The sequence below is a fragment of the Solanum tuberosum genome, unplaced genomic scaffold (assembly GCF_000226075.1).
Source record: "Solanum tuberosum cultivar DM 1-3 516 R44 unplaced genomic scaffold, SolTub_3.0 scf00272, whole genome shotgun sequence".
In the NCBI taxonomy this organism is placed as follows: domain Eukaryota; kingdom Viridiplantae; phylum Streptophyta; class Magnoliopsida; order Solanales; family Solanaceae; genus Solanum; species Solanum tuberosum.
In genome coordinates, this window is record NW_006239194.1 from 376981 (window position 1) to 387374 (window position 10394).

General features: G+C 30.0%; 1 protein-coding gene across 1 annotated transcript; it reads right to left on the reverse strand.

Annotated features, from left to right (window-relative positions):
• Positions 1–2401: 2401 nt before the first annotated feature.
• LOC102583339 (beta-1,4-mannosyl-glycoprotein 4-beta-N-acetylglucosaminyltransferase) lies at positions 2402–3806 on the reverse strand. The gene has a single exon (XM_006358233.2). The coding sequence runs from the start codon at positions 3709–3711 to the stop codon at positions 2590–2592; it is 1122 nt and encodes a 373-aa protein (XP_006358295.1). The 5' UTR covers positions 3712–3806; the 3' UTR covers positions 2402–2589.
• Between the last annotated feature and the right edge of the window lie 6588 nt (positions 3807–10394).

Below are 10394 nucleotides of genomic sequence, written 5' to 3' on the forward strand. Positions count from 1 at the left end.
TTTAATATAAATATCCATATTATGAATCCCTTTACAAATTTCCAAATATAGAACAACCAAACAATTTCATAAAAATGTAAATCTCAATTTGTTGGAACAATTTTTTGACAGTATGAAAGATGCCTCAATGTTTATTGTTATATACAATATAATCATCATATTTTTGTTGATTATATAATTTAATGAAATGAAAAAAAAATAAAAATTCATAATAGTATAAACATAAAAATAGTAAGGAAGTTAAAATTACCTTATGTCTACTCCAAAGTATTATTTTCTAATAGCAATATTGAAAAGCTAGAAAAGAAAATTGTGAAAAAAAATCATGATTGGATTTGAATTGGGGCTCCTTTTGCTACCGTATTTAAAAGAATATTATAATGACTTTTAATTAATCTTTAATAAATAACATTAATGCAGAATATGAAAGGATAATCAGCTTATACACAAATAGAATAAAGAGATGAATTTTAATGAAATTGAAGATGGAAATATAAGAAAATGATATAAATGACTATAATAAAAAAAAAGTTTATACTCTTATTTTATTGAAAGAACGTGAAAGAAAGAAAAGAAAGATAAGGATTTAAAAAAATAGATAAAGAAATATAGAGGGTTTAAAAAAATAGATAAAAATATATATTGTAATTAATTTTTTATTTTCCTTAAATGGTGATTCTCTTTATATACTCACAATATTTTTAATCATTATGTATTTATGTTAATAATAAAAGTTGCAAATGATTTCATTGTTTCATGCATCCCCATAAATACGTAATTATTCTTAAATGAAATATATAATTTTTAATATTATAGAGAATGCCAAAAGTTTCAGATTAGGATTTTAGAATATATTTTTTTCCGGAAATGGAATTTTTCTTCCGTTTCCAACTATACAATTAATATTTAGATTATTAAATATGATAATAGAATGTTGAATTAATCTATATCTTTCCTTAATTATAGTAAAATTGTAATTAAACGTTTATTGTAACCTTTCTCTTTCCTTAATTATAGTAAAATTGTAATTAAACGTTTATTGTAACCTTTCTCTTTCCTTAATTATAGTAAAATTGTAATTAAACGTTTATTGTAACCTTTCTCTTTCCTTAATTATAGTAAAATTGTAATTAAACGTTTATTGTAACCTTTCTCTTTCCTTAATTATAGTAAAATTGTAATTAAACGTTTATTGTAACCTTTCTCTTTCCTTAATTATAGTAAAATTGTAATTAAACGTTTATTGTAACCTTTCTCTTTCCTTAATTATAGTAAAATTGTAATTAAACGTTTATTGTAACCTTTCTCTTTCCTTAATTATAGTAAAATTGTAATTAAACGTTTATTGTAACCTTTCTCTTTCCTTAATTATAGTAAAATTGTAATTAAACCTTTATTGTCCATAAATGGTAATTTTCTTTCTATTCTTGCAATGCAATTAATGCTTAATTTATTGAATGTAATATTAAATCATATTATATTTAGTGTGATGAAAGATTAAAAAAATTGAAAAAATAGATAAATAGGAATCCTAGCTTCTAAGAGGTGCCACATCAGCGATTTCTCATTCAGATTTATATATAGATATATAGATATAGATTCTTTTTTCGAGATATTTTAAACATATCGAGAGAGCGCGTAAACAACTCACCTTCCACTTGTCCCACACATGTTAAAAAAAATCACCAATTTTATGTTCAAACCCTACCAACACTTTCTTGAGAATCTTACCAACACTTTGTTCTTCTTTTCCCTTTTCCTTCTTTGTCATTTGTTGAGTTTACCCTTTCTCTTTTTTCTCCATTTGTTGCTACAACTTTTCATGATTTAGATGCACACTATTATGCACCTTAAAAGTACTTTATTGTCCGAGAAAAGTGAAAGAATGACATTGGCCACTAAGCCAACCCCAAACAGGGATTTATTAGTCTTTTTGCTCTCTATAGCATTCCAATTTTATCGAGGATTAGGGCAAAAGCTTAGTAGGTAGTCGAGACTTATCTAGTTTCCTTATCAGTATTGTTGTTGTTACTCTTCTACAATCTTTTTCTTCGATTTTAGTATTACATGTTTCATTTGCTTTAGTGATGTATTATTTGTTGTTGCTAATATTGTTTTCTTCTTCATTGTTTTCAGCCTGACTTCTTCACTATTGTATTTTCTTTACTTGCTTGACTTTTTATATGCTGACTTAAGCCGAGGTTGTATCAAAAATAGCCTATTTACCCTTATAAGATAGGGATAAGGCTACCTACATACACACCAACCTCTTCAGACCGCACTTGTAGAATTACACTGGACATTAGAGAGAAATCGATTAAGTTCCTTCGAAGACATCCGATAAAATTGGAACGCTACAACAACAATATATCCAAGAACAATGCTTTTCATTTGACAAGTATTTTGATGTAAAATGTGTATCACATATATTGGCAAAACTCAAAAGGTAAGAGAACCTATTTTTCTCATTACAAAGAAGGAAAAAACTCAACTTATTACAGCTAAAACATCTGCAAACTTGAGTGGAAAAACAACACTAAGGTCTAAAACTAGCAGATGAAGCAAGACGAATAAGTTAACGTGTGAGTATCATCGTGGTGATCGCTGACAACCTCCTGGGAGAAGGAATCGGAACTTATCTGTGTTTTCAATGACGTGTGTTGGAAGATGAACCGCGGATGCTGATCGAGGTATTGATCCCATTTTCTTGATCAATTCTTGAAAAGAATACTCCTCAGGTAACATGTCATAAAGATCAGCTCCCTCACATATTAGCTTCTGAATCCTAGAGTACTTTAGGAAGTTTGTACGTCGAACTCTGTCTGCGTGACTGTAACCAGTCATTTTGAATACGAAATCTTGCAGATTCCGGAAGCAAAAGCTGCAATGCCATCCTGCATCAGAAAGTATAACATCTGTTTGGCGGGAATGTCTATATTTCGTCCACCTGTTGTAAATGTGAACACTGGCGCGCCAGCTACTATAGTCCACAGGGAACTCGAAAGAGTACATGTAATGTCTAAGTTCAAGATGCATCACGGGAGGCATACCATCACACCACTGAAGAAGTTTAATAGTGTGGTGGCTTGGGATTTCATCGGTATCTGACATAATGAGAAGGTCATCTTCAAAGATACCAGCAGCATGGAGTAACCTGTTCATTGCGATGCGTTGTTGTCCTTCTAGTTTAAACGGATCTTCATGTAACTCGAGGGATGCAATCCGGCCAGGAAATACACCATGTACAATCTTATCCTCAGCAAATGCAAATCGTTCCCGATGATCAGAGAAGTACAATGGCTTTGGAAGTCCAGTAAAAGTAGTGTTGGCTTCCAAGACGACAAATTTCGTAACATAGGGATAGAGCTCACGCCACCTTACTTCAAGCAAGTCTAGCTCATTGCTGAATATGATCCCATCAAATACACGACGTGGTTCAGGACGTAGAGTCCATCCATGTAGGCGACAAAGATTATCCATAGAAACATTTTCAGCATAATAATGTGGCAAATGCTCAAATGGAGGTGGAGGTTTGTCCCAAAGTGGACGGAAGAAATAGGAGATCTTATGGAAATGGAGGTAAATGCCAAAGAGCAAAATCGGTACTAGTATCAAGAGCACGATAAAAATCACTTTTCCATGAGATCGTCTGGAGATAAGGCGAGAATGTCTTGGGGCCATCCGAGACCACGGCATAAGTTTGCCTAACATCTTCTCATGGTTCAAAGTTATATAGTCTGCACATTTTCAGATGAGTTAGGAAAAACCCGAATCATTGTATATTTCGATTTGAATTAGGAATTCCGTGCCCAACTCTAAGTAGCCATGAATTTGACAATATCCAAACAATTTTATAATATGCCTTTGTTGGGTTTTAGATACTGTATGAATGGCAATAATGGAAGAGTTCAAATGACAAATTTGAAAATGGAGGGGAATGAAAAAAAAAATCCTTTTACAAGAGAGTTTGTCTCTTAATTGACAAGGAAAAACAAAACTTAACTAGCGTGTTGAAATTTTGAATATTCTCTATCATTACCAAGTAAGTTTGAAGTGTGACTTGATTGTTATTTGCGTTTGTTGAATATCAATGTGTGACCAATCAGATTAGATAAGATTGAAAATAATTATATTTGTCAAAAAGTGCAAATAGCACATATTGAAAATTTAATGTGAAAATCTAGTTTAAAATGAACTGATAGATGCATCGGTCCATAAGTATAAAATTATAGCAAGTAAAAATGGTTTCTTTTAAAAAAAAAAAAAAAAAAACTAAAATCACATAGAAAGAAATGACCAAGACCTTTAAATGCTTCAATCTAGTCAGATAGTAACATCAAATACATGAATATGATAAATTTATTTCGAGAGAAACGAGTAAATTCAAGGTTGGTATTTGAGTATTTTATAATTTTAGATAGAATTTAATTGTAGTGGAGTATTAAATTTAATTAACAGAAAGCATGTGTATCACATAGAATAGTGTATCTAATTAATGATATTCTCGCTTCATTAATTTCCTCTAAAAAGAAAAAAATTAAATTAAAACAAAAAATAAATAAGGAGTTGTTGAGTAATCATCCAATGCATTTCATCTAACGCGTTTAAAAAATAACTTAAAGTGCATGTGGATGTGGATGTGCATGTACTTGTGGAAAAATAATTAAAGGATGATTAATTAATTAACCTTAAAAACAAATTAATAATAATTGAGGAATTAGTGGATTTATTTTGGTTAGTGAATGATGATTTCCACTAGAAAAAAAGGGATAAGATGATAGATGGGATTGGTGATTTCGATTCCCCCTTAAAATAATGAAAAAGAAATGATTAACTTTTTGTCATTGCCACTTCATAGATGTGTTCGAGTAGATTAAGCAGGGAATCTCTTAAATGTTCAGTCATGAATTTGATAGCATTTGCACGATTAATTGTCTTGCACAACACTAAATTAATACAATTTGTATTTCATATGTGATTTATAAGCTATTATATTGAAATAAAATTTTATCAGAGCACATTTAAAGGATAGTCAGGCGAATTTCCTTATCGTCTAAAAACACTTTTGTCATGTGTGTATCCAAGATAAGACCCTTTTAGGAGTTTGGGGAAATGAAATCTCATGATTGAGATTTCATAGTGATAAAGATTTTTTATACTCAAAAAGATGTTTTATTATTAACCAAAAGTCTTTTATTTTGAATAATAATGAGTCTAGAGTTCGAGTCTTATATATAAAATTGTCTTTGTTAGAAAAGATTTTATCTTTGATTTGAATTTTCTTAACGTGAATTTAAGTTTAATTAAATTCTAAACCTCAATATAAATAACAAATATTGTGGGTGAGACTATTCCACCCTTAATCAGAATTCTCAAATTTAAATATGAATATATAAAAATTCAAATAAATTATGCAATGCGTGAATTTAGTCGGAGCTAATTTATCGAATGAGAAACCAAAAAAGAAATCTGATTCTCTTACCAAGTTACACTAGCAACCAGCCACATGATCTAATTCTTAGGCTACTTTTTCCCTTTTATTCCTCTTTTTCTTTAATCTGCATTTTTACTGATTATGACCAAATACATGTCATTCTTCCTAATGTTTATCAAATATAATATTTTTCTGGATTCCCACAATTAAAAACCCTTTATCACAGAACAAAATATTCGTAGAGTATTTATTATGTGACATGATATTAGGCGAATAAACTTTTCTAGAATAACTATTCAAGTATTTGTGAACTTTAGAGTATTTTCTAATTATACAATAATAAAAGAAATTCAATGATTTTCATAGTACAATATGGAAATACTATGCATTTACAGGTCGTTTAATAACTGGTTAAAGTTACACATGGATTTATATAATTGAATTTATGTATTATTTTATATAAGTATAAATTATTTAGGATTTAATTATTCAAATATTCTACCTTCTATTTTACATAAAATAATACTCTATAGATTTTTTCATAATTTATATATGCATTAATCATGCAAATTTTTAAATTGAAAATCAAATATCGTATTAATTTTATACATAAACAACTTACCTCCTAACTAGCTACTAAATATAGTACTTACTTACGCTAAATTTAATATCTACATAACTCACCGGCTGTCAAAATACCCCTAACATCAACTAAATAGTTGGATCTTTTTCAAAATTCTCTTTTGAGTTATAAAGGTGGGATTGGGACCTCATAATCATAGCTAAGTTATTTTTCTAGTTATCATTTCATTTAATTGTTGTAAGTTAGGAAAGTTCATGAAAAACGATTTTAGTCTATATCTAGAGTAGTGGTCGTAATTGAACGTGCCAAGTTGAATTTAGGTTGACTAAAAATAGGTTAAATAAAAACGAATCAAAATTCAACTTGTTCATATATCATGAGTCGTCAAAAAAGAATTACTTATTAAAATTATATCAACTCATATTTATGGATTTTCCTTCAAATTAAATGGACGGATTGAAGATGACTATACACGAGTCATGTGGAATTGGACAATTTCGAGTTGAATTATTTATCACCACAAAATTCTAGTCTAACCTTTACAAGTCTACATGTCCTTATCCATCTAAATAAAGCACGAATGGTCAATTTCTTGGATATTACACTAGGAAAATTAAGCTCCAAAAGTCACCATAAATTACAATTTTTTCAATCAAGACTTTGGAATAAGGAAAGTGACCTACGTTCATAATTTTACACGTGCAAATAAAAAGGTTTATAACATTTATCACGAATGTTCATGTCATCACGTATGTCGATGATCATTAATTAAACTTCCTTCGTTAGAAAATTATAGTGTATAGATAAACTCTATAATGAATTATATATGTACGGACAGTACGGTTGGTTGCACGTATATAACTTGGTGCATCTCATTACCAGAAAAAAAATATTTTTAGGTTAATTATATATTATAAGTTTGATTTCAAGCTAGGATATTGGCGGGTCAAGTATTTAAATAAGCGGAGTTGGAAAAAAAAAATATGACAAGGAAATTTTAAAACTTATGTATATGCAAATTGCAAAAGAAAATCATGTTTACCTGTATACATTATATAGTTTTCAACTAACCCCTCCAAAGCTCCAATTTTTTTATTTTCTTAATAACTGAAATTCACAATCTTAAAATTAAAGGTAAACGATACTTTGTTCGAAGTCCACATTGGAGCTTCGACTAAATTCGATCGAGCACTGCAGGCCCATTCGGGGGTGGCCAAGATTTTCTCCATACCCAGTGCTCGAACCCGAGACCTCTGGTTAAGGGTGAAACACTCCCACCAGTGCACCACAACCCACGTCGGTGGTGAACGATACTTAACATTTATCCATAGCACATAAGCTAAGAATAAAAGCCAGGAAAAGTTCACGTTGACTGTTTACCTACCTAGGTTCATGCATTTGAAGACAATCCATAGACTATATTTTATAAGTAAATGTTGTTACATTATCGAAAAGTAGAATGGATAATTTCTTATATTCTTATTCAGAAATTTCAAATTTGAATTATAAAAATACAAACAATCTTAATAGAAAATGTTTTTATTTCAGAGAAATTCAGATTAATTAAACTACCAAGCACGTGTGAAAAGCTAAACAAAAATGGCGATAAAATATGGTACTATTATAATGGAGGCTTGATGAATAAGATATTTGGAGAATTAATAATTGTTAGTCCATAAAAGAATATGAAAGTGATGTAAGTACGCCTTTAAAAATATTATAAAATGCTAATATTATTATTTCGATCTAGGACCGTGTAATTAATATTCGTTGTGAAACAGAAAGATATAATTTTTTTATTTTATTTTTTTGTTATGTTTTAAGACATATATTGCAATTAGGGGGAAATGCACATGTAACACATGGGGAAAAAAGAAAAAAAAAAGACGGTAACTCCAATTAGCACCATGTGTTCTCACTTTGCATCACTAATTTGGGACCTCTGAGATATTATAGTACCGTATAGACCCCACTAATTTTATGTTCCGACCAACACTTAAAATAACTATTCTAACGAGTTTGTTTAGATGGACTTATAACATATGCCTTATAAGTTAAAAACTTCAAATATATGATTTTTTGGATTATTTTAGTTTTAAAACATTTTTTGACGTATTCCTCGTCATTAAACAAGTTTTTTTTAAAAATAAATTAAGAGTAAAAATAACAAAGATTCAACAAGAAAAGAAACTCAAACAATTTTTTATATATAAAAGAATAGGTTTTTTGGCGTGCCTTTAAAAGAAGGCAAAATATGTATATAGATGGAGTTATAGCAACTACAAGATAACTATGTAAGATGTAACATCTAAAACAAGTACTAATAATTTTGTTGAGTTAGATATCATCTACATATCACATCAATCCTTCTTTCATGTGCGAGTCCAATCTACTTACTAGTTCTTTGGAAGATCAATAAAACACAAACTCTTTATTACGTGAAGGGAAAAAAATTGTCTTTATCAAATGATGGAGATCTTAGGTTTTGAGATAGCATATGACTTTTTTTCTTTTTTTTTTAACAAATTCCATCACAACCCCTTGATCAAAATCAGAAATGAATTCATGATTTGAATTATACGCATTTCATCTACATACATATATGTAATGACCCGTAAAGTCAATTTTGGAAATTTTCATAAAATTATAATTTTATCCCTCCCGATAGTTGCCTCAGGTCCCTTTTGATCGGTCGATGAAGTTGGTTTGGAAATTTGAACTATTCGATAACTGTGATTATTTGAGTAGCAAATATTTATCTAATAATTAATTATTGGTAATTAGTAATTAATGGATCAAGCCCATAATTTAATTAATACCCTTATAACTTGACCCATGTATTAATAAGATGAATTAAAGTTAGTACGATTAATAAGTTATCTCAAAAGCTAACCTGGATGTGCTGCAGAAAAACAAAGAAGTACGAAAGTTTGAGCGGATCAGGTAAATTCTACTACGATTCCTTGTAAAATTTAGATATATATAAATATGTCGTCAGGTGATATTAGTGTGAGGATGAGATTATTGGAAATTGTTTTTTTTAAAAAAGGAAACAAAGAAAAGGGACAAATTGGTTGTCAGTATAGTTGGTTGGAATTGAATTGAAAATAAGGTTGAGGGGATTATTCTAAATGGCATAATGTAATCATTGCTCTGAATTGATAAGTTTTAGGAATTTAGTGATTTTGCCTCATATGGTCTCGTCATGGATTTTCGTAAACAGTTAGATTTCCGTAGTTAGTAGTTCTTGTTTTATTATCATATTACAAATTAACTTTTTGATATATTGAGATAAGCAATTAATATTTTGTGTATTATATTATATGAATATCATTAGATTTATGATATTTGAAGGATTTGGAACTTAATCCTAGACATGAAAATTTGGAGAAAAGTTGAAAGAGTGGACATGTTAATTGGCATCAAAAGTTAAGAACTTAATCATAGATTTGTGCTCTATGATTTTTGGGTCAATGTTAGACGTATAGTGATATGGGTGTTGTTAGTTTCATAAACTTATTGGCATTATTTATTTGAATAGATTGCATTAATTTGGAAGCCTAACGAAAGGAAAAGTCTCGAGTCCCAGAGTAATTGTTCGACTGTTTGAGGCAAGTGGATTTCTAAACCCTTGTTAAGTGTATCAAATTCGTGTATTTCCTTGTGGTATGTGTTTGGGAGTAATGGGACTTGGTGTAGGGTTGACTTGTCCACCTTGATAAATTCTAATGATGAAAAGGGGTAATAAAAGATAATGTGGTTAATTGTTTGTGTGTGATGTGTGTGTTATAAAGGGAAAGTTTATTACTATAGAATGCGGATTGTAATTCGAGAATGCCAAAGCATATGGGCATTAGTTGATATATTATTGACTTGATTTATTATGTGTGATTGTATTCTTTATTGAACCCGTATACTGGTGATAGCTGAAGTGATTACATATCATATTGATATTTGATTGAGATGCATCATCCCTTTTATTGAAATCATATTGTGTGCATGCATTGACATGAGATTGAGTATAAGTTGGGCACGTGAAGATCGTCGGTGCAAAATTTATTTGATTTATGATAGTGCATTGAGATCGTCCGCACAGACACGTGGAGATCGTCCGTGTCGGTATATGGACCTCGCGAGTCCCCCATGGGTCATGAACTCTCGATGTATATTCTGAGGAGTATTATGTATATACGGTTGAGAGAGTACTTGGTATTCTGAGGCATATCATTTCATGGTGTCATATTGCATTGCATCCCATGACATCCTTCATTCTTGATGATTATGTGTTTTATTGGTGGTTGGAAAGTACTTGATATTTGATTACCTCTATTGATGAACTTGATCTTGTATCTTGTTGATATTTGTGAGTGCCTTTTT

What these genes read in the sequence shown, in the direction of transcription:
- LOC102583339 (XM_006358233.2), bottom strand. Translation starts at nt 3,711, where the DNA reads ATGTTAGGCAAACTTATGCCGTGGTCTCGGATGGCCCCAAGACATTCT.